This window comes from Tamandua tetradactyla, chromosome X, assembly GCF_023851605.1.
Source record: "Tamandua tetradactyla isolate mTamTet1 chromosome X, mTamTet1.pri, whole genome shotgun sequence".
NCBI lineage: Eukaryota > Metazoa > Chordata > Mammalia > Pilosa > Myrmecophagidae > Tamandua > Tamandua tetradactyla.
The window spans coordinates 23,791,136-23,816,046 of NC_135353.1; the positions used below are offsets into that span (position 1 = coordinate 23,791,136).

The following is a 24,911-nucleotide window of genomic DNA, read 5'->3' on the forward strand; positions in this document are numbered from 1 at the left end:
TGCCAACAGCAGAGACAAACAGTGAACCCCTGATATGGTACTGCTCCCCAAAATGAGTGGTAGTGCCACGTGGAAGGATGATTACTTTGGGCAGCTTCCATTGTGGAAGGGAGAATCCCTTGTTCTTAAACACTTATTCTGGATGTTCAGTCTTATCCTTGGTGCTTTTGAAGAAACTAACATTTACGGACTTAGATAATGCCTTATCTATCAGAATGGTATTCCAAACAGCATTGATTCTAAAAAAACAAAAACAAAAATAAAAAATAAACCTTGCATTACAGGAAATAAAATATGGCAATGGGCCCATGCTCATGGAATTCAATGGTTTTATTATGTTTCCCATCATCCTTAAGTAGTACCTCAGTAGAACACTGGAGTGGCCTTTTGAAGACTCAGATATGGTACCAATAAGGTAGCACTAACCTGCCAGCCAGCCTAGGTCAATGTCCTGTAGAAAGTGGTAATACTCTATATCAGCATCAAATATATGGCACTATTTCTGCCATGATCAGGATTCATATATGCACCAATCAAGCAGTGGCAATGGGAGTGTCTCCACTCATTTTACTCCTAATGATCCACAAGAAAATTTTTCTTTCTCACGTTCATGATTTTAGGTTCTGTCAGACTAGAGGTCTAAATTCAAAATGGAGATAAATTTCCTAAGGGGACACCACAATGATTCCATTAAACTAAAACTTGAGACTGCCATCTGGCCATTTGGGGCCCCACATGCCTCTCAATCAGCAGGAAATAAAAGAAGCTAACTATACTGGCCAGTGACTGAATCAGAATATCAAAGGGAAATTGGATTGTGACTACACACTAGATAAAGTGGGAGGATGTCAAGAATGTCCACAGTGCTTCATAGTACTCATATATTTTGTGATTAAAGTCAGCGGAAAATTACAACCACCCAATGAGGCAAGATATCTAATGATCCAGAACCAGACCCTTCAGGAATGAAAATTTTCAGACGCCCCATCAGGCAAAGAACCATGACCAGCAGAAGTCCTGGCTGAAGGCAAAGGGACTATGAATGGGTAGTGAAATAAAGCTCTTACAAATATAACTTCTACCACGTGACCAGAGGCAGAAATCCGGACTTTAATAGTATGCAGACTGACAAGATAATAACATCTCCCACCTCTTGTGGGAAAACAAACAAACAAGGTATCTTTTCAAATGAAATTCTTATGGCAAAAGCTACTTTTTACTGAGAAACATTCATAAAATTTATAAAGCTCCACCTCTTTTTTGTAGCCTCTGTAAGGCAATTCTCTAACTACCATAGTTTAAGAAGTGTCAAAAATACCCTATCCATTCAATATCACAGAAAACATTTCCTCTTTTCTCACTGTCATAACACTGTTAACTGTTTTAGAGGTGAATATCATCATTGAGAGCTTAGTCGGAAGCTATTTCTTCTTGTAACTTCTCCAGGTGTTTAATTAAATGCCATCTTTTAAACCTGAAAAGAAGAAGGCACTTCATTATTCAAAATGATAACTAAAGCATCTATGATGTGGGGCATTGTGATGATTACAAAAAGATTACAATGAACGTGGGAATATAAAACGCATCCACATGGTAAGAGATAGTCTAGCAAATACCAAGCCCACCTTAGACTGTGGTGATCTTGGATGGCTCTGTGGGCTGGGAACAATGGTTCAGACACAATTGATATCAATCTAATTGTGTTGACAACATCAACTAAGAATAAAGGCCAAGGTTTGAAAAAACCAAGGTAGGGTCTTTTGCTCATCTCAACCCTGTCTTATAATAGGTAGTATAGCTTTTTAAAAAATGGAAGTTTTTCTTTTCACTTACCTTTTAGCTTCCTTAATAGTAAATTCAATAAATTGTTTCTTGACTTCTGGAGGACCTTGCACATCTTCAAGCAAAATAAAGATCCTTTCATACTCTGAAAATATTTTTAATTCAATATTTCAATAAATATGAAGAAAAAAACTCAATCTTATGCACTCACAACCTCAATAATCAATCTTTATGGGCTGAAATGTTACATGTTTGTCATAAACATTTAAACTAGGAGACCTGCATTAATCTACTGAAGATATCATTGGGAACACTTAAAAAAAAGAAAACAATTTAAAAGGTGAACTTGGGAGCAATGGTACTTTCAGTCAAAATAAAGATCAGTGTTGTATATTTTGTGAAAAACCATTACTACAAAAGGATGTGCTTGAAAAGTAGCTTTTATTTACCCTATATCATAGAATGAGAGGTAGTTCCCATTGTTTAAATAATAGGCTTTCACTACTTACTTCGTCCAAACTTTCGAATTTCCTTCATTAATTGGCATTTTATATGATCATTGACTTTCTGTGGACCTCTCTGCAATGTACTTGACATGGTTTCCAAGGTAGGCATTTTTGTGAAAGCAGATGATGTTTCATCATTTTCCGGCTTCTTTTCATGGATATCATGAATATCAGTAGTATCTAGAAACCAAATTAAGACCTTGATCTGAGGGACAGGTGCATTACATCACCCCACAGGTAGATCTTTGTTCTTACTAGTTTTGAGAAATTTACTTATTTCATAAAGCAAAAGGTGTAACGGGCAGAGAGCTCAGACTCCCTTAAATTTAGCTGAGGAAAAAATAACACAACAAAATCACCTTCTTACGTATTTAGTACTGTAAATACATGCAGAAATCAAGACAGCACAACTCAAAAACATTCACAGATCCCTGGTACTCATGATTTGGCATTGTCTTCTTGCCTATCACAAGTAGTAAAGCTGCAAGTCTCACATGATGTCAAGACTTCACAAATGTACATATAAATCGCCAAGTTTTTACTGAGGTTGAAACCAGAGAACTTGGGTCTATGTCAATCTGCATCCTCTCTATCCAAACATTCTGTGAAATTAGGGTGGACATCATGAATGAAAGCTCTAGTTCTTCCCTATCACCAAATATCCCTGTCTGGATGATTCTCCTCAACTACTCTCTGCCTCAGAGGAGTATGTTTCTTTTTGCTCCAAGTCTCACACCTCTACTTCATCTGAATCAATGGTTCTGGGTCTCTGGAGGCCAGGGGAGCACTATACAGCATCCAGGAAAGAGAAGAACACAGAGACTGAGAAGCTGCGGTCAAAACTATGAGTGAACTGCTCCCATGGCAGTGGTCAGTGCTCATCCCACACCCTCAAGGCTTGCTTTGGCTATTGGCTGACTTATGAAGAGGGGTATGAGGCTCTTCCTCTTCTGGAATAGGGATGGTATAAGGTAGAATGCTACACATGGCTTCTGATTGCCAAATTTGGACTGCTGATTTCTGGCTCTGAATTGTGGTTCTAGCCTGTCCAGGATAGGGAACCTGTAGCCATTGTTTCAAAACTGGCAGGTGGAGGATGAAAAAATATGTTTCCTCCATAGGGTGGTAGGTAAAGGTCCGCCAAAAAGTACCATCTGCTGGGCAGGCTAGGAAAGTGAAGCATAGGAGAAGTAGGGATAAAAAACGAATTTTTGACATCCTTCTTGAACCTTACCCCAGGTCCCTTTGTGGCTGGTCTGTACCCCCTTCATAGGTCCCTGGCCTTGTTTAGATCAGTTAAACAGACTTACTGGCAATCGTAAAGACTGAGAATAAGTTGACCAAGTGTCAAAGAAAAATCTTAATACAAATCCAATCAACAATAAAATCCTAGACAAGAGAGAAAAACTGACTATCAGAATAAAGACAAGATTATCATATGCTTAGACATCAGCATAATTTAGAAATCATAATAAGAAACAGAAAGATATGGCCTAGTCAAATGAACAAATTAAAAAATTGAAAGAGACAGAATTTGGAACAGCTAATCAAAGATATTCAAGCGAATCTAAATCAATTCAAGTAGTTGAAGGAAAATATGGCAGCAATAAAGGACGTTAAGAAGACACTGGGTGAATTTATAGAAGAATTTGAGAGCATGGTAAGAAAAATAACAGAACTTATGGGAGTGAAAGAACAAGAAATGCGATGAAAAATACAGTAAAGGCATACAAAAGCAGATTTGAACAGGCAGCAGAAATGATAAGCAAATTAGAAGACTAGATAGGCAAAGTCTTACAGACAGAAGAACAGTTACAGAAAAGAATGGAAATAATTGAGCAGTGTATCAAGGAAATGAATGACAGACTGAAGTGCACAAACATACATGTGACACGTGTCCCAGAAGGAGACGCGAAGGGAAAAAAGGGCAGAAAGAATATTTAAGGAAATAATGGCCCCAAATTTCCCAATTTTATGAAAAACTTGAATACACAATTTGAAGAAGCTCAACATACACCAAACAAAATAAATCCTAATAGACTTACTCCAAGACACATACAAATCAGAATGTCAAAAGCCAAAGATAAAAAAAGAATCCTAGCCGGGTGCAAGGGTAGTTTAGTGGTAGAATTCTCATCTGCCATGTGGGAGACCCATGTTCAACTCCCAGTCCATGCATTTCCAAAAAAACAAACAAGTGAAACAAACAAAGAAAACATCAACAAATGGTGCTGCAATAATAGGATACTCACATGGAAAAAGAATGAAATGTGGCCCCACGATAAAGCATACAAAAAAATGAAGGAGAGTTAAAAATATTCACAGATAAACAGAAACTGAGAGAGTTAGTCAACAGGAGATCTGCCCTACAAGAATTATTAAAGGGAGCTCTTCAGTGAAAGGAAAAGACAGGAGGGAGTTGCGTAGAGTAGTGTAGATCATCAGTAAGGGTAACCAAAAGGGTAAATGCAAATCCTAATAGTACTGTACCCTCAGTATACGACTCTCCTCTTTAATTCATATAAGAATCAGAATACAATTGAACAGGCATATTTCATAATAATGAACATGTAAAATATAAAGTGGTAAAGTGGGACAAAAGCAGCATAAAGAGGGGGAACAGAGGGATCTGGGAGAACAAATTATGTATGCTATTGAAGTATCTTTTCAAATTATTAGGTTATAGATGTAGGTTGTATAAATAAACCCCAGGATAAGCACAAAGAAAGCACTTAAAATATACAGAAACATAAATGAGAGAGCGAGATCAGTCAGATACATCACAAAAGATCAATTAAAAAGAAGAGGAGGGATGGGAAGAGGGGCCAAGATTGCAGCTTAGCAATGTGCGCATTTTAGTTCATCCTCCAGAACAACTACTAAATAACCAGAAACAGTACAGAACAGCTCCCAGAGCCACGATAGTGACCAGACACACAGCGTACCCCACTCTGGATCAGCTGGACCAGCTGTGAGTCTCCGGAACCGTGAGTTTCCCAAGCCATGGCAGCCAGCGCCCAGCACCCCTCCCCCACAAGTGGCTTCCCAGAGGGAAACGAATGACACTCTAACAGTAGCAGGGACTGAGTCCAACCAAACACCAATTGTGGCATTAATAAACAAATTCTGACTACTAAAAATAAGCCCCCAGCTCAGGTGAAACTGGTCAAGGCAGAGGTCGCTTATTGGGCTAACCAAAAAACAGGAAAGGGGACGAAATGGAAGTTTTGTGGCTGTTTCGACGGAGGCTTGGCTGCTTCTGGATTCAGTGGTGGGACTACTCAGGTTGCAACTGCCCCAGACATAGGCAGAAACAGACTGCTTTCAGGGCTGTCTCCCGCCTGTTCCCCAGGGGAGGGGTGAAGCCCAACTTAGGTGGAATCCCTCTCTCAAGGAATTCAGACCCCAGGGCTTGGCAATTGGAAGCCATTAAAACCAGCCTACAACCTCTCCTCTGTCTCCACCCCGCCCCCAGCAGGGAGAGCCTTCCAAAGTTAAAGGAGCCACAACATCTTTTGCTGGTGGGACCCACAGGCAGCAAGCACCACATACTGGGCAGGATAAGAAAAACATAGCCCAGAGACTTCACAGGAAAGTCTTTCAACCTGCTGGATCTCACGCTCAGGGAAAACTGATGCAGGTGACTCTTTCCTCCTGATAGGGGGCAAGTTTAGTCTGGGAAAACCCGGCTGGAGTCTGTAATACCTATGTAGACCCTCCTAAGAGTGGAGAGGGAAAAGGCACCTTACAAGCAGGACAAGAAACAAGAACTGAAAAATTACCCTCTATTAAACAAAACTTAAGCTAGAGGCCCAGAAAAGCTGAAATTAAGGTCAAAGAACGGACAACAAACACATCTAGCAAGAAAACCCTAGGTAAGATAAGTGAAAGCAATCTCCAGAATAAACTAATAAAGGTAATTAAATGTCTAGACGCCAGCAAAAAAATAACAAATTGCACCAGGAAAATTGAAGATGTGGCCCAGTCAAAGGAACAAACCAATAGTTCAAATGAGATACAGGAGCTGAAACAATTTATTCAGAATATACGAACAGACATGGAAAACCTCATCAAAAACCAAATCAATGAATTGAGGGAGGACATGAAGAAGGCAAGGAATGAACAAAAAGAAGAAATGGAAAGTCTGAAAAAACAAATCACAGAACTTATGGGAATGAAAGATACAGTAGAAGAGATGAAAAAAACAATGGAAACCTACAATGGTAGATTTCAAGAGACAGAGGTTAGGATTAGTGAACTGGAGGATGGAACATCTGAAATCCAAAAAGAAACAGAAACTATAGGGAAAAGAATGGAAAAATATGAGCAGGGACTCAGGGAATTGAATGATAATACGAAGTGCACAAATATATGTCTCATGGGTGTCCCAGAAGGAGAAGAGAAGGGAAAAGGAAGAGAAAAACTAATGGAAGAAATTATCACTGAAAATTTCCCAACTCTTATGAAAGATCTAAAATTACAGATCCAAGAAGTGCAGCACACCCCAAAGAGAATAGATCCAAATAGGCATTCTCCAAGACACTTACTAGTCAGAATGTCAGAGGTCAAAGAGAAAGAGAGGATCTTGAAAGCAGTAAGAGAAAAGCAATCCATCACATACAAGGGAAACCCAATAAGACTATGTGTAGATTTCTCAGCAGAAACCATGAAGGCGAGAAGACAGTGGGATGATATATTTAAATTACTAAAAGAGAAAAACTGCCAACCAAGAATTCTATATCCAGCAAAATTGTCCTTCAAAAATGAGGGAGAAATGAAAACATTTTCAGACAAAAACTCACTGAGAGAATTTGTGACCAAGAGACCAGCTCTGCAAGAAATACTAAAGGGAGCAATAGAGACAGATATGAAAAGACAGAAGAGAGAGGTGTGGAGAAGAGTGTAGAAAGAAGGAAAATTAGATATGACATGTAAAATACAAAAGGCAAAATGGTAGAGGAAAGTACTACCCAAACAGTAATAACACTAAATGTTAATGGATTGAATTCCTCAATCAAAAGACATAGACTGGCAGAATGGATTAAAAAACAGGATCCTTCTATATGCTGTCTACAGGAAACACATCTTAGACCCAAAGATAAACATAGGTTGAAAGTGAAAGGTTGGGAAAAGATATTTCATGCAAATAACAACCAGAAAAGAGCAGGAGTAGCTATACTAATATCCAACAAATTAGACTTCAAATGTAAAACAGTTAAAAGAGACAAAGAAGGATACTATGTACTAATAAAAGGAACAATTCAACAAGAAGACATAACAAACATAAATATTTATGCACCGAACCAGAATGCCCCAAAATATGTGAGGCGAACACTGCAAACACTGAAAAGGGAAATAGACACATCTACCATAATAGTTGGAGACTTCAATTCCCCACTTTCATCAATGGACAGAACATCTAGACAGAGGATTAATAAAGAAATAGTGAAGCTGAATATTGCAATAAATGAGCTAGACTTAAGGACATTGATAGAACATTACACCCCACAACAATAGGATACACCTTTTTCTCAAGTACTCATGGATAATTCTCAAAGACAGACCATATGCTGGGTCACAAAGCAAGTCTCAACAAATTTAAAAAGATTGAAATCATGCACAACACTTTCTCAGATCATAAAGGAATGAAGTTGGAAATCAATAATAGGCAGAGTGCCAGAAAATTCACAAATACGTGGAGGCTCAACAACACACTCTTAAACAACCAGTGTGTCAAGGAAGAAATTACAAGAGAAATCAGTAAATATCTCGAGGCGAATGAAAATGAAAACACAACATATCAAAACTTATGGGATGCAGCAAAGGCAGTGCTAAGAGGGAAATTTATTGCCCTAAATGCCTATATCAAAAAAGAAGAAAGGGCAAAAATTTGGGAATTAACTGTCCACTTGGAAGAACTGGAGAAAGAACAGCAAACTAACCCCAAAGCAAGCAAAAGGAAAGAAATAACAAAGATTAGAGAAGAAATAAATGAAATTGAGAACATGAAAACAATTGAGAAAATCAATAAAACCAGAAGTTGGTTCTATGAGAAAATCAATAAGATTGATGGGTCCTTAGCAAGATTGACAAAAAGAAGAAGAGAGAGGATGCAAATAAATAAGATCAGAAATGGGAGAGGAGACATAACCACTGACCTCACAGAAATAAAGGAGGTAATAACAGGATACTATGAACAACTTTATGCTAATAAATACAACAATGTAGATGAAATGGACAACTTCCTAGAAAGGCATGAACAACCAACTTTGGCTCAAGAAGAAATAGATGACCTCAACAAACCAATCACAAGCAAAGAAACTGAATCAGTCATTAAAAAGCTTCCCAAAAAGAAAAGTCCAGGACCAGATGGCTTCACATGTGAATTCTACCAAACATTCCAGAAAGAATTAGTACCAACCCTGCTCAAACTCTTCAAAAAAATTGAAGTGGAGGGAAAGCTATCTAATTCATTCTATGAAGCCAACATCACCCTCATACCAAAACCAGGCAAAGATATTACAAAAAAAGAAAATTACAGACCAATCTCTCTAATGAACATAGATGCAAAAATCCTCAACAAAATTCTAGCAAATCGAATCCAACAACACATTAAAAGAATTATACATGATGACCAAGTAAGATTCATCCCAGGTATGCAAGGATGGTTCAACATAAGAAAATCAATTAATGTAATACACCATATCAACACATCAAAGCAGAAAAATCACATGATCATCTCAATTGATGCAGAGAAGGCATTTGACAAGATTCAACATCCTTTCCCGTTGAAAACACTTCAAAGGATAGGAATACAAGGGAACTTCCTTAAAACAATAAAGGGAATATATGAAAAACACACAGCCAATATCATCCTCAATGGAGAAAAACTGAAAGCTTTCCCCCAAGATCAGGAACAAGACAAGGATGTCCACTATCACCACTGTTATTCAACATCGTGTTGGAAGTTCTAGCCAGAGCAATTAGACAAGAAAAAGAAATGCAAGGCATCAAAATTGGACAGGAAGAAGTAAAACTATCGCTGTTTGCAGATGATATGATACTATACGTCGAAAACTCTGGAAAATCCACAGCAAAACTACTAGAGCTAATAAACGACTACAGAAAAATGACAGGTTGCAAGATCAACATTCAAAAATCTGTAGTGTTTCTATACACTATCAATGAACAAGCTGAGGGGGAAATCAAGAAACGAATCCCATTTACAATTGCAACTAAAAAATAAAATACTTAGGAATAAATTTAACTAAAGAGACAAAAGACCTATACAAAGAAAACTACAAGAAACTGTTAAAAGAAATCACAGAAGACCTAAATAGATGGAAGGGCATACTGTGTTCATTGATTGGAAGACTAAATATAGTTAAGATGTCAATTCTACCTAAATTGATTTACAGATTCAATGCAATACCAATCAAAATCCCAACAACTTATTTTTCAGAAATAGAAAAACCAGTAAGCAAATTTATCTGGAAGGGCAGGGTGCCCCGAATTGCTAAAAGTTGAGGAAAAAAAACGAAGCTGGAGGTCTCACGCTGCCTGACTTTAAGGCATATTATGAAGCCACAGTGGTCAAAACAGCATGATACTGGCATAAAGATAGATATATTGACCAATGGAATCGAATAGAGTGCTCAGATATAGACCCTCTCATCTTTGGACATTTGATCTTTGATAAGGCAGTCAAGCCAACTCACCTGGGACAGAACAGTCTCTTCAATAAATGATGCCTAGAGAACTGGATATCCATATGCAAAAGAATGAAAGAGGACCTGTATCTCACACCCTATACAAAAGTTAACTCAAAATGGATCAAAGATCTAAACATTAGGTCTAAGACCATAAAACAGTTAGAGGAAAATGTAGGGAGATATCTTATAAATCTTATAATTGGAGGCAGTTTTATGGACCTTACACCTAAAGAGCACTGAAGAAATAAATAAATAAATGGGAGCTCCTCAAAATTAAACACTTTTGTGCATCAAAGAACTTCATCAAGAAAGTAAAAAGACAGCCTACACAATGGGAGACAATATTTGGAAACGACATGTCAGATAAAGGTCTAGTATCCAGAATTTATAAAGAGATTGTTCAACTCAACAACAAAAAGACAGCCAATCCAATTACAAAATGGGAAAAAGACTTGAACAGACACCTACCAGAAGAGGAAATACGGATGGCCAAGAGGCACGTGAAGAGATGCTCAATGTCCCTGGCCATTAGAGAAATGCAAATCAAAACCGCAATGAGATATCATCTCACACCCACCAGAATGGCCATTATCAACAAAACAGAAAATGACAAGTGCTGGAGAGGATGCGGAGAAAGAGGCACACTTATCCACTGTTGGTGGGAATGTCCAATGGTGCAACCACTGTGGAAGGCAGTTTGGCGGTTCCTCAAAAAGCTGAATATAGAATTGCCATACGACCCAGCAATACCATTGCTAGGTATCTACTCAAAGGACTTAAGGGCAAAGACACAAACGGACATTTGCACACCAATGTTTATAGCAGCGTTATTTACAATTGCAAAGAGATGGAAACAGCCAAAATGTCCATCAACAGAAGAATGGCTAAATAAACTGTGGTATATACATACGATGGAATACTATGCAGCTTTAAGACAGGATAAACTTATGAACCATGTAATAACATGGATGGACTTAAAGAATATTATGCTGAGTGAGTCCAGCCAAAAACTAAAGGACAAATACTGTATGGTCCCACTGATGTGAACGGACATTTGAGAACAAACTTGAAATATGTCATTGGTAACAGAGTCCAGCAGGAGTTAGAAACAGGGTAAGATAATGGGTAATTGGAGCGGAAGGGATACAGACTGTGCAACAGGACTAGATACAAAAACTCAAAAATGGACAGCACAATAATACCTAATTGTAAAGTAATCATGTTAAAACACTGAATGAAGCTGCATCTGAGCTATAGGGGGTTTTTTTTTTTGTTGTTTGTCTGTTTTTTACTATTATTACTACTTTTATTTCTTTTCTCTATATTAACATTTTATATCTTTTCCTGTTGTGTTGCTAGTTCCTCTAAACCGATGCAAATGTACTAAGAAACGATGATCAAGCATCTATGTGATGATGTTAAGAATTACTGAGTGCATATGTAGGACGGTATGATTTTTAAATGTTGTGTTAATTTCTTTTTTTTTCTTCTTTCTTTCCGTTAATAAAAAAAAAAAAAACACAATGAGATATCATCTCACACCCACCAGAATGGCCATTATCAACAAAACAGAAAATGACAAGTGCTGGAGAGGATGTGGAGAAAGAGGCACACTTATTCACTGTCGGTGGGAATGTCAAATGGTGCAACCACTGTGGAAGGCAGTTTAGCGGTTCCTCAAAAAGCTGAATATAGAATTGCCATATGACCCAGCAATACCATTGCTAGGTATCTACTTGGAGGACTTAAGGGCAAAGACACAAATGAACACTTGCACACCAATATTTATAGCAGCATTATTTACAATTGCAAAGAGATGGAAACAACCAAAATGTCCATCAACAGATGAGTGGCTAAACAAACTGTGGTATATACATACGATGGAATATTATGCAGCTTTAAGACAGAATAAACTTTTGAAGTATGTAACAACATGGATGGACCTTGAGAACATTATGCTGAGTGAGACTAGCCAAAAACTAAAGGACAAATACTGTGTGGTCTCACTGAGATGAACTGACATTAGTGAATAAACTTGGAATATTTCCTTGGTAACAGAGACCATCAGGAGATAGAAATAGGGTAAGATAGTGGGTAATTGGAGCTCAAGGGATACAGACTGTGCAACAGCACTGGATACAAAAACTCAGAAGTGGACAGCACAATACTACCTAACTGTAATGTAATTATCTTAAAACACTGAATGAAGCTGCATGTGAGAATGATAGAGGGAGGAGGGCTGGGGACATAAATGAAATCAGAAAGAAAGATAGATGTTAAAGATCGAGATGGTATAATCTAGGAATGCCTAGAGTGTATAATAATAGTGAAATGTACAATGTACAAATTTTGAAAATGTTTTTGCATGAGGAAGAACAAAAGAATGTCATTATTGCAGGGCGCTGAAAATAGATGATAATACCTTAAAATGTCACCTTACGTGTGAGACTAAAGCAAAAATGTTTATTTGTTACAAAATTTATGTTTTGACTAGAGCATTTCCTAATATAACTCATGTAGGTAGTTTGATTGAATGTCATAAGTACTTGGAATCTCAGGTAAGACATGAGATTTTGTTGGTTTGTCCAGAGTGATCCCCCGATGAATCCCAGAATGATTTGATCAGTGACTGGAAAAGTATTTGCAAGCCCCCTTTGGGGAATGGTGAGAATGGGGAGAAATTCAACTTCCCCAAGTTGAATTCTTGATAGTCTCACAAGCAGTGTGGACAACCAAAGCTATAGGCTGAGCCCCCAGTCTTGGGGTTTGTTCATATGAAACTTAACCCCACAAAAGATACGTCAAGTCTACTTAAAATTTAGGCCTAAGAGTCACCCCCAAGAGAGCCTCTTTTGTTGCTCAGATGTGGCCTCTCTCTCCAGCCAACATGATGAGCAGTCTCACCACCCTCCCCCTCTCTGCGTGGGACATGACTCCCAGGGGTATGGACCTTCCTGGCAAGGTGGGACAGAAATCCTGGCATAAGCTGAGACTCAGCATCAAGGGACTGAGAAAAACCCTAGAATGAGCTGAGAATTAACATCAAGGGATTGAGAGAACCTTCTCGACCAAAGGGAGAAGAGTGAAATGAGACTAAGTGTCAATGGCTGAGAGATTCCAAACAGAGTCAAGAGGTTATCCCGGAGGTTATTCTTATGCATTAAGTAGATATCACCTTGTTGTTCAAGATGTAATGGAGAGGCTGGAGGGAACTGCCTGAAAATGTAGAGCTGTGTTCCAGTAGCCATGTTTCTTGATAATGATTGAACAATGATATAGCTTTCACAATGAGACTCTGTGAATGTGAAAACCTTGTATCTGATGCTCCTTTTAGCTACTATATCAACAGAAGAGTGGAACATATGGAATAAAAATAAATAGTAGGGGTGAACAAAGGTTAAAATAAATTTAGTTTGAAATGCTAGTGGTAAATGAAAGCGAGGGGTAAGGGGTATGGTATGTACAATCTTTTTTTTCTCTATTATCGTTTTATTTCTTTTTCTGTTGTCTTTTTATTTCTTTTTCTAAATCGATGCAAATGTTCTAAGAAATGATGAATATGCAACTAAGTGATGATATTAAGAATTACTGATTGTATATGTAGAATGGAATGATATCTTAATGTTTGGTTGTTAATTTTTTTAATTAATAAAAAAAGTTAAAAAAAACAAACAAAAAAAGATACAGAGCAAGAGTGGCAAAGAGAGTTCATGTAGAGTCGAGAGGCTACTCTGGAAGTTGCTCTTATGCAGGCTTCAGGTAGACCTTGCTACCCGTCATCACCTGCCAACCCCCAACCAGGACCATTCCAGCTAATCCTAAAGAACACCTAGGGCAATATGTAAGGTTCCAGAAGGGTTCCATGCTCTAGAGTAACTGTCCAGAAACCTACAACCTCCAGATGGGTCCCTGGACCAGATGAGTCCTGAAACCTAGCCCAGACTCTCCAGAACATCAGTTAGTTCCATCTCCCTACCCCATATTACTGACAGCCCCGTCCAACAGGAACAAGTCAGAATGGCCATAGCCCAAATACCCCCAGAGAGAGGGATGGAAATATCAAAGATGATGGTGGAGTTATACAGAGAAGAGAGGATTTAACAAATGAATATGAACGTTGAATCAGTACGTTGCTATCTCTTTTAGTCTCCAGTATTTTAGACCAGCTAGAAATAAAAACCTAAAATTGGGAAACTGTAACCCATGTCAAAGTCTGAAATCGTTCTACAACTAATTGTGGTGCTGTGCTTTGAAATTCATAGCTTGTTTGTATATATGTTATTGCTCACAAAAAAAGGAAGGGAAAAAAGTCAATTGTCATGATAAAAAAATACTTAAGCTCTCTAGCCTCCTATATTCTGGAGCAGCTAGAAGGAAAAATGTGAGAGGATGGTATGGTAGCCCATGACAAACTCTGGGATCTGTCCTCTAACTACTTGTTGAAGAGTGCTTTGAAAACTACTGCTTTTTTATTTCTTTGCTTTGTATAAATGCTATGCTGTACAATTAAAAAAAAGTTAAAATAAACAAATAAAAAAAAAGAAGAAGAAGTTGCAATACAGGAAAAGAGAGAGAAATAAAATTATGACATGCAAAAGCCAAAGGAAGAAATGGCTGATGCAAGTACTGCCTTTACAATAATAACATGAATGTTAATGAATCAAACTCTCCAATCAAAACACAGATTGGCAGAATGTATAAACATATGATCTAACTATAAGTTTTTTAAAAGAGATGCACCTTAGACACAAGGACAAAAATTCGTTGAAAGTGAAAGGATAAAAAAGGCATTCAATGCAAATAATAACCAAAACAGAGCTGGAGTAGCTATATTAATAACAGACAAAATAAATTTTAAGTCTAAAGCTGTTATATGAGGTAAAGAAGGATACTATACATTAACAAAAGGGGCAATCCACCAAGAAGAAATAACAGTCATAAATATTTATATCCTACTAAACCATGTTGCCCCAAAATACATGATGTAAACACTGGGGAAACTGAAAGGAGAGACAGAAACCTCTATAATAATAGTTGGAAATTTCAATACACTCATCAATAGATAGATCCATGAAGAAACAGAAAACTTGAATAACATGATAAATGAACCAGACCTAACAGACATATATGGAACACTACATCCCCAAACAGCAGGATATACATTCTTCACAAGTGTTCATGGATCATTCTCCAGGATAGACAACATGTTGTGTCACAAAACAAATCTCAATTATTTAGAAAGATTGAAATAATAAAAAACAAAACCTCTGAACATAATGGGATGTAGTTGTAAATCAATAACAGGCAAAGAACTAAAAAACTCACAAATATAAGGAAGTCAAATAGCACTCTCTTAAACAATCAGTGGGTCAAAGAAGAAATGGCAAGGGAAATCAGTAAATATCTTGAAATGAATAAAAATGAGAACACAACATGTAAAAAAATATGGGATGCAGCAAAAGCAGTGCTGAGAGGGAAATTTATAACCCTAAATGCTTACATTAAAAAAAGAAGAAAGAACGGAAATCAAAGACCTAACTGAACACCTGGAGTGACTAGAAGAACAGCAAACTAACCCCAAAGTAAGCAGATGGAAAGAAATAACAAAGATTAGATTAAAATAAATGAAATTGAGAATTAAAAAATAATAGAGAGAATTAACAAAGCCAATATTCAGTTCTTTGAAAAGATCAATAAAATTGACAAACTCTTAGCTAGACTGTCAAAAAAAAAAAAGAGAGAGAAGATGCAAATTTTCAGAAATGAGAGGGGGGTACTAATGACGACCCGACAGAATTAAAAAAGATCATAAGAGGATACAATGAACAAGTGTATGCCAACAAATAAGACAAATTAGTTGAAATGGACAAATTCCCAGAAACACATGAACAACCTACACTGACTCAAGAAGAAATAGAAGAGACCTTAGCAAACCAATGGCAAGCAAAGAGATTGAATCACTTGTTAAAAACATCCCAAGAAAGAAAGGTTAAGGACCACATGGCTTCAAAGGTGAATTCTACCAATCATACAAAAAGAATTAACACCAATCCTGCTCAAACTCTTCCAAAATATTGAAAAGGAGGGACTGCTACTTAACACATTCTATGAAGCCAACACCACCCTAATACTAAAGCCAGATAAAGATATTCCAAGAAGAGAAGATCCCAGACCAATTTCTCTTATGAATATAGGTACAAAAATCCTCAACAAAATACTAGCAAATCAATAAAACAGCACATTAAAAAAATTATACACCATGATCAAGTGGATTTTATCCCAGGTGTGCAAGGGTGATTCAATGTAAGAAAATCAGTTAACGTAATACACCACATCAGAGAATGAAGGGAAAAAAAACATGTGATCATCTCAATTGATGCAGAAAAGGGTTTTGACAAATATCAGCATTCTTCCCTGATAAAAATACTTAGAAAATTAAGAATAGAAGGAAATTTCCTCAACATGGTAAAAAACCTACAGCTAACATCATACTCAATGGTGAAAGCCTGAAAACATTCCCTCTAAGATCTAGAGCAAGATAAGGATGGCCTCTGTTACCACTGATATTCAACATTGTATTGGAAATTCTAGCCAGATCAATTAGGCAAGAAAAAGAAATAAAAGGCATCCCAACGGGAGAGGAAGAAGTAAAACTTTCTATATTTGCAGATGACATGATCCTATATATAGCAAGTTCTGAGTTTCTAGGGCTAATAAACAAATTCAACAAAGTGGAAGGGTATAAGAATCACGTACAAAATTAGTATTGTTTACAAACAGTAGTAAGGAGCAATCTGAGGACGAAATTAAGAAAAAGATTCCATTTACAATAGCAACTAAAAGAATCAAATAGTCCAAGAGTAAATTTAACTAATGATGTAGTTAACTACGAATAAATTTTACTGATGTAGAAAACTACAAAACTTTGTTTAAAAAAATCAAAGAAGACCTAAATAAATGGAAGGACATTCCATGTTCATGGATTGAAAGACTAAATATCATTAAAATGCCAATTCTATCCAGAATTACTTACAGATTTGATGCAGTCCCAATCAAAATTCCAGCAACCTACTTTGCATAATTGGAAAAGCCAATTACCAAATTTATTTGAAATGGTAAGGGGGCCCAAATAACCAAAACCATGTTCAAAAAGAAGAATGAAGTTGGAGGACTCACACTTCCCATCTTTAAAGTATGTTACAAAGCTACAGTGCTCAAAACAGCATCATACAGGAACAAGGATAGATACATTCAACAATGGAATCAAATTAAGAGTTCAGAAATACATCCTCACACCTAAGGACAAATGATTTTTTGCAAGGCTGCCAAGTCTACTCTTTTGGAAAATACAGTCTCTTCAAAAAATGGTGCTGGGAGAACTGAATATCTCTATCTAAGAGAGTGAAAGAGGACCAATGTCTCACACCATATAGAAAAATTAACTCTAAATGGTTCAAAGACCAAAATAGAAGACACAGGATTATAAAACTCCTACAGTAAAATGTAGGGAAGTATCTTCAGATGTTGTGTTAGGCAGTGCTTTCTTAGACTATACACCCAAAAGCACAAAGAAAAAATGCATAAATGGGACCTCCTTACTATTAAAAACTTTATCCATCAAAGGACTATTCATGCAAGTGAGAAGACAACATACTCAATGGGAGAAAATATTTGGAAACTACATATCCAGAATAGATTTAATATCCTGGATATATAAAGAAAGTTTACAACTCAGTAATAAAAAAAAAAACCAGAACCCAATTTTAAGATGAAAAAGACGACTAGACATTTCTCCAAAAGACGATACATACAAAGCCAAAAAAGCACATAAATAGATGCTCAGCATCACTATTAGGGGAACGCAAATCAAAGCCACAATAAGATATCATTTCACACCCACTACAATGGCTACTATTAAAAAAAAAAACAGAAAATTACAAGTGTTGGAGAGGATGTGGAGAAATAGGAACACTCATTCATCACTGATGGGAATGTAAAATGGTGCAGCTGCTGTGGAAGACAGTGGGACAGTTCCCCAGAAAGTTAAGTATAGAACTGCTTTATGACCTGGCATTCCCACTATTTGTTATATACCCAAAAGAATTAAAACAGGTATTTGCACATTATTCAACTGCCAAAAGATCAAAGCATCCCAAGTGTCCATCATCCAATGAATGGATAAACAATACGTGGCATATATCTACAATGGAATATCTGTAAAATGGATTGAAGCCCTGATGCTTGTGATAACATGGATGGGGCTTGAGGACATTAATTGTATGATCTCACTGGTATGAACTAACTATAATAAGCAAATTCAAAGAATTGAAATCTAGAATATAGGTAATCAGAAGAGAGATTGGGGTAGGTAATGGGGAACTGATGCTTAATTTGTACAGAACTTCTACTTAGGTTGATTGTGAAGGTTTGGAAATGGCAGCACATTATTGTGAGTGTAATTAACAGCACCAGATTATGTACATAAATGAGGTTCAAATGCAAGGTTTTGGGTCATGTACAAGACGAGATAAAACACTGGAGTACATAAGACAGTAATCATGTTGTGGATGATGGACTGGGATTAATATTACAAGTATAAGAATGCTCTGTCATGAATTATAACAAATGTACAACACTAATACGAGGTGTTAATAATAGGGTGGTATATGGGGAAACAATATACCTAATGTAAACTATGGACTTTAAAAGTACTATTTTAATATTTTTTCATCAACTGTAACAAATGTACCTCACTAATGTAAACTGTCAATAATAAAGGGGTATTTGGGAACATTGTATTTTTTACCATGACATTTCTGTAAACCTTCACCTTCCTTAATTAAAAAAATAATAATAAATAAAAACATTATCCCAAGAGAAAGAAACCAGATACAAAATATTGTATAATTCCATTCATATAAAATGTAAATATAAATAAATCTATAGGGACAGAGATAGATTAGTGACTATGTAGGAATGGGGAAGGATAAAGGGATTGAGAGGTGACTACCAAGGGGTATGGGGTTTTTTTTTATGAGTAATGAAAATGTTCTAAAACTTATTGTGGTGTTGAATGCACAACTGTGAATATACTAAATGCCATTGACTGTACAATTTCAATGGATTGTGTGGTATGTGAATATATCTCATTATAACTGCTTTAAAAATAAACATTCCCTTCCTTTATGGAACTTACATTCTCTTGGGGAAGTCAGACAGTAAGTACACAATACATAAACAAAATAATTATGTTTGAATTAGTGTTAAGAAAGAAGTAAGCAGGGCTCCAATAGAGAGTAGGAGAGGACACGGTAGTTAGTCAAGGCCTCTCTGAGGAGCTGTCCTTGGAGGATGAGAAATAGTTGGTCATTAGAAGATCTAGAGGATGCGTTCCAGGCAGTGGTAAGGACAAGTGCACAGGCCACGAACAGTAATGATCCTGATGCAAAAGAGTAACTTACAGAAGGCACAGAAAGCACAGAAGAGACTGATAGAGGAGGTTTTAGGAGAGGATAGCAGGGAAAGATCATGCAGAGCTTATAAACGCTGATATATAGATTATGGTCAGGAGTTTGGATTCTGTTCTAAATACAGAGAAAAATTCATGAAGGATTTTTCAAGGCTTGGAATGATATGATTTTCTTGTTGTCATGATCATTTTGGCTGCAGCATGGAGAAGACGTTCAATGGAGAAAGAAAGAGAAAGGAAGAGGAGCGATGGTATTAGCATGGTGAAACCCATGGCAGTTTGGACTGGAGGGATGGAGAGAAACGGTGGGATGTGGGTTTATAGTGAATGTTAATCTGCCTGCACTTGCTGACAGATCAAAGTGAGAAAAGAATAAAGGGTAAATCACAGGTGAATCTAAGTTTCTTGGCCTTACCACCAGGTAAATGTTACTGCCAGGTGTGTGCAGGAAGCAGCACGCAACAGCTCACAAAAGTAGATGGCTCAATTCTTCCTGACTGTACAAATACATTCAGTGATTGTACATTGGAAGCTTAACATCAACCACGGTGGCAGTATTTACATTAAAGAAATCTGCAAATATACAAACCAGGACTTCTCCATCCTGCCAATGCCCATTCCCATGAACAGCTGGCTGTGTCACTGTTACCACCACACTGCTTGATAAACTGACTTGGTGAAGGCTATAAGTAGAGAAGTTTGGAGAAGTAAGTTCAGGAGCTCAACTTAAACAAATGTAATATGTTGAGTGTTATCTAATGAAAACTAATTGAAGATGCCAGGTAAGCAGTAGAATTGGAGTCTGCAGTTCAGGAGCAAGCTGTAGCCTGGAGATAAAAATTTGCACATTTTGTAAAGTAAATCATATTTAAGCAGCAAGACTGCATGAGATTACCTAAGGACAGAGTGTAGTAAAGAGTACAGAGGGGAGGAAAGTGTTTGCAGCTCCCCAATATTGATAGTTGGGAAAGAACAAGATATTCCAAAAAAGGAGAATGAAAAGGAGTCTCTAGTTGGGGAAGAACTCCAGAAGAGTTTGTCTTATGGGAATCCAAGAAGGTTTCCATGGAGGAGTGAAAATTGTGTCAAATACTGCTGAGAAGTCAATAGCAGCATAGGGCAGACTGTGGTAACATTAACAAGGACTGTTTCAGTGGAATTGAGGAGGCAGGTACCAGAATTCCTTAAGCTAGAGCATGAATGAGAGGTAAGGACAGGCAGAGAGAGACTGCAGACACATCCTACTGTTGAGTGCATACACTCCTAATGCCTCAGCAACCTGTTTTATTCTCCTAATTCTTGCAGCCACTCCAAATGGTCCACCTAATTAGATCCTGTCCCTTCTACTTGCATACATGCTCAATCTCTCCATCCCTCAAAGACAAAGCTACCAGTTTCCTTTGAGCCAGCTGCACCCTGGAGAGGAGAGTCTCCTTCTCCTTCCCATTTCATTAACTGCAGGGCCAAACTCCGCTTTCTCTTCGATGATGTAGGACTGCTGGCTTCTCCAGGACGTTTCATTTTGTTTTCAGTTTTTCCAGCAAACTCATCTACTTCATCCATCATCATTCCTGAGAATCATCAATGAATACATTACATTAATGACAAAAATGTAACCATTGCAAAATTGCAAAGTCTTCATATCCATATACAATCATTCATTTTCATGGTTAATATAAGTTTTAATTATGTAATAAAGACTTACAGCAAACACTCTATTCTCAGAAATACAGCTGATTTTTAACCAGTTGAGGTTAAATAAGGAGGCTCCTAGCATAAAAAGTGTTATCCAAAGCCAAACATGGTAGAACCATGTACCATGGGTGAGTCACTTTTGAATGTTGGTTGTAGATAAAGGTGAAATAAGATCCAGTGTATATAATCTATCTTAAAGCTGTTATCATTCAAGGTTAACCCAAGAATATGCCTCAGCACTACCTGAATTAGACACAATGAACAACTTTCTTGAACCCTTTGAATTTCTCGTAAGCAAGAATACAAACAGAGGAAACATTTTTATTGAGCATAATTACCTACCTGATACTCTTTGAAACTATTTACATGCATTAACTCACTGAATCCCCTGTAGAGCCTTACGAGTTAGGTAAGATTATTTTCTCCATCATTATAAATAAGGAAACCAAAGCACAGAAAGATTAAGAAAATTCTAATTAATTGAGGATTGGAGCAAGGTCGAACGCCCTGAAGTTTACTTTTGAAATAGAAGATATTATTGCATGTTCTGTGCCTTAATACCAAGGATCTCCTCCACGAGTGCAGATACCACCCCAGGAATGAAATACAGTATCCAAAAAAATCCCACACCTCATAGCTGAGATAGAGCATCTAGGGAATAGTTCCACACACAACCAGCTAGAGACACTTAAGGAAGAGCCCCACCTAGGGTTAAGTTAGAATCCACAAATAATTCTCCTTTTCCATTGCCGAGCTACAACCGTTAAGGAACTATGTCCCCAGGGTTTAGACAGAGCCCCCAAAGAAGTGACTCCCCACTCCAGTGCTGATTTGAAGCATCAAAGGAAAACTTAATTCCTCCTCAGCTCTTACAGCATTCAAGGAAGACCCCACACACAGTGTTGATATTGAGCCCACAACAAAGAGCTCTACAGCCACCAAGGCCAGAGACCCCAAAGGGTATGACAGAGCAAGCAAATAATCATCCAGTTCCATGGCTGAGATAGAGCAGTCACAGAAAATTGCCCCCAGGATTGAGATAAAGGCCGCAAAGTAGAGTCCCCCAACATGGTGAAATAAAACAACTAAAGAGGAGACTACATTCCAGAACTGAGATAGTCCATTCAAGAAAGAGCCTCCCCCCATGGCTAAGTTAAGGCCCACAAATAGGCTTCCCCTCTAGGCCTGAAATAGAGCACTATGAAGAGTACAATCCTCCAGTGTGAGACAGAGTACCTCAGGAAAACTCCCCTTGAAAGGTTGGGATAGAGGACCAAGAGAAATGACCTCCTTTGGGTTAAGTCAAATCTCCATATGAAAAGTCCTTCCGAGGGCTGGGGCAATGCATTCTAGTGAGTTAATCCCACCCCAAGGCTGAACTAGAGCATCTGAAGAAGAGTACTACCAAACCCAATGTTGAAATCCCAATGTTGTTGGATGGGTCTGCATGGCAGAGAAGGCATTGTAATGTCACAGTAAGAAATCTGTCCTCAAAAAGTAAGATAGCGCAAACAAGGAAGATTCTCCCTCCCTCAGTGTTGAGACAGCGCCCCCAAGGAAGAATCCCTCACACCAACTGGTAGTAACATAACATATCCTAAGAAAAGCAATCCACCCACTCCCACCCAGTGAAGAAACAGTGCACCCAAGGAAGATTCCTACCTCAAGCAGGGTATAGAGTACACAAAGTGAAGAATCTCTAACAGTTCTGAGTATAAAGTGACTTAGGAGAAGATTTACCACCACTGCAAAGCTGAGCTAAAGTCCCAAGGAAGAACCACCCTTCGTGGACTGGATACAACATCCAAGGAAAAGTCCACATCAGGGCTGAGATACAGCACCCGAGGAACCCAGCCCCCCACTACACAGCTGAAAAGGTGTCCAAGAAAAATCCCTACCCCAGTGCTGACATAACATCCAAAGAGCCGTGCACCAGAGCTGAGATGGAATACCTAATGAAAAGGCCTCCTCAGGGTCTGAATAGAGCATACAAGGAAAATATCACTACAACTCCCCTCCCTGCAACACTGAAGACCACATCTTGCTGGAGATGCCCAGTTGTGATTAAAATTATCGCAGAGATTTCCTTGTTGTGCCACACTAGAAAAGCATCCCCTGGAACTAGAAGTGTAGCAAATTAGGAAGAATCCCTTTGCCCAAGGCTGAGATAGATCACACAAGAAAATTTCCTCTCCCATCATGGCTGAGGTAGAGAATCCCAAGAAGTGCTCCTCCCACAAGGCTGCGCTAGGGCACTCAAGTAAACAATCCACCCTCCCATAGCTAAAGTGTAGCATTCAAGGAAAAGACCACAACAGCAGTGCTACTATAAAGTATCCCAGTAAAAATTCATATCCCAGGACTGATATTCAGCTCTCAAGGAACATTTTCTCCTCACAGGCATGAGATAGAGAATCTAATGCTGAGATAGAGTATCCAAGGAAGCAACACCCACTGCAAGACTGATATAAAGTAGCCAAGGAAAATTCTTTCTTCAGTACTGAAGTACTTCATCTGAGGAAAAGCTTGCCATAGGGCTGAGATAAGTTATCCAAGATAGTCTCCTCATCCCAGGACTAATATAGAGAAGCCAGGTAAGAGAGTTTCCAGATAAAACTGAGATAGCACATCCAAGGACAGTTTCACTACCAGTGCTGTGATCATTACCACAGGGATTGATATAAAAAGCACAAAGAACACACTCTCAATGTAGCAGAGAGAGAGTATCCAAGAAAAAGTATTCCCTCAGTGCTGAGAGAAACACCCAAGTAAGAGACTCCAGTGCCGTACTGAGAGAGAGTGCCCAAGAAAAAGTACCACCCTCTGGCTTAAGAACACCCAAGGAAGAGTCCCTTTTCTGAGCAAAGATAGAAAACTGAAGGAAAAGTGGCTCTCACAGCCAGTGTTGAGATCCTGACCTTGTCAGCGGAGCCTGGAAGTAACTCACGAATGGTAGTAAAGGTGTTGTGGCGCCACACAGGTAGAACTTTCTAGAAATATGGCCTCTGAGAGTTGCTAGGAATTCTGGGAAGTTTGTCCACCAGGAGGTGTCTCACCAGAAGCACTCTGATATCTTAACAGTACATGGGGATAGCAAGGGAAACTGCTAGCCATGGAGTGCTGATGACCACCAGTAACTTAAACCCTTTGGACATTGGAGAAGTTGTGTGGAACCAACACCTGATGCTGGAAAAGCCCAGTATCCAACAGAAGGCTGCTGTGCCAGTACACCTGAACCAGGAATCAAAACTTCCTCTGAAATGTCGGTATGGTGCCCTCTACAGACAAACTTCACCAACAACTGCCATGGGATAAAAAGATTTAAAGGAACCAGAACCATTTTCACACAGTAGACCAAAGACCTTGATTTGGAGCTGAGAGGCAATAAATTAATAATCGGCCAACTATATTAACAGATTAACAGAGTAATGTATGATCATACTAATCAATGCAGAAATAAATTGTGATTTATTATCACTTATCTGTGATAAAAATTATTATCACTTATCTGTAATAAAATGCAGCCACAGTTCATGAGTAAAAGCTTAAAGGCTTTTTTTTTCTTAATTTTTATTCTGTTTTTTTTTATGCTACACAAAACAATATTTACTTCATTTCTGTTTGCTGCTGTCATTTTATTTACTGAAAGTGAGAGGGGACTTTTGTGGCCCTCTTTTTCTTTTTCTTTTCTTGTAGGTTGCCTTAAGCTTTATAAATTTGGAACATTTAAAACAAGCTGAAAGGAAA

General features: G+C 38.0%; 1 protein-coding gene across 1 annotated transcript; it reads right to left on the reverse strand.

Moving 5' to 3' along the window:
• Positions 1-1,100: 1,100 nt before the first annotated feature.
• LOC143671325 (integrator complex subunit 6-like) lies at positions 1,101-24,145 on the reverse strand. The gene is made up of 5 exons (XM_077146446.1): positions 24,083-24,145; positions 20,861-21,040; positions 2,292-2,468; positions 1,834-1,927; positions 1,101-1,474 (listed from the first exon to the last, which is right to left on the reverse strand). Exons 2-5 carry the CDS (start codon positions 21,036-21,038, stop codon positions 1,411-1,413), a joined length of 513 nt encoding a protein of 170 aa, XP_077002561.1. The 5' UTR covers positions 21,039-21,040; positions 24,083-24,145; the 3' UTR covers positions 1,101-1,410.
• Positions 24,146-24,911: the final 766 nt, after the last annotated feature.

What these genes read in the sequence shown, in the direction of transcription:
- LOC143671325 (XM_077146446.1), bottom strand. Translation starts at nt 21,038, where the DNA reads ATGATGATGGATGAAGTAGATGAGTTTGCTGGAAAAACTGAAAACAAA. An exon ending in AGCTGGCTCAAAGGAAACTG is followed by an intron (nt 2,469 to 20,860) that starts GTAGCTTTGTCT and finishes TTTGGTTTCTAG; the next exon opens with ATACTACTGATATTCATGAT. An exon ending in AATTCGAAAGTTTGGACGAA is followed by an intron (nt 1,928 to 2,291) that starts GTAAGTAGTGAA and finishes AAATATTTTCAG; the next exon opens with AGTATGAAAGGATCTTTATT.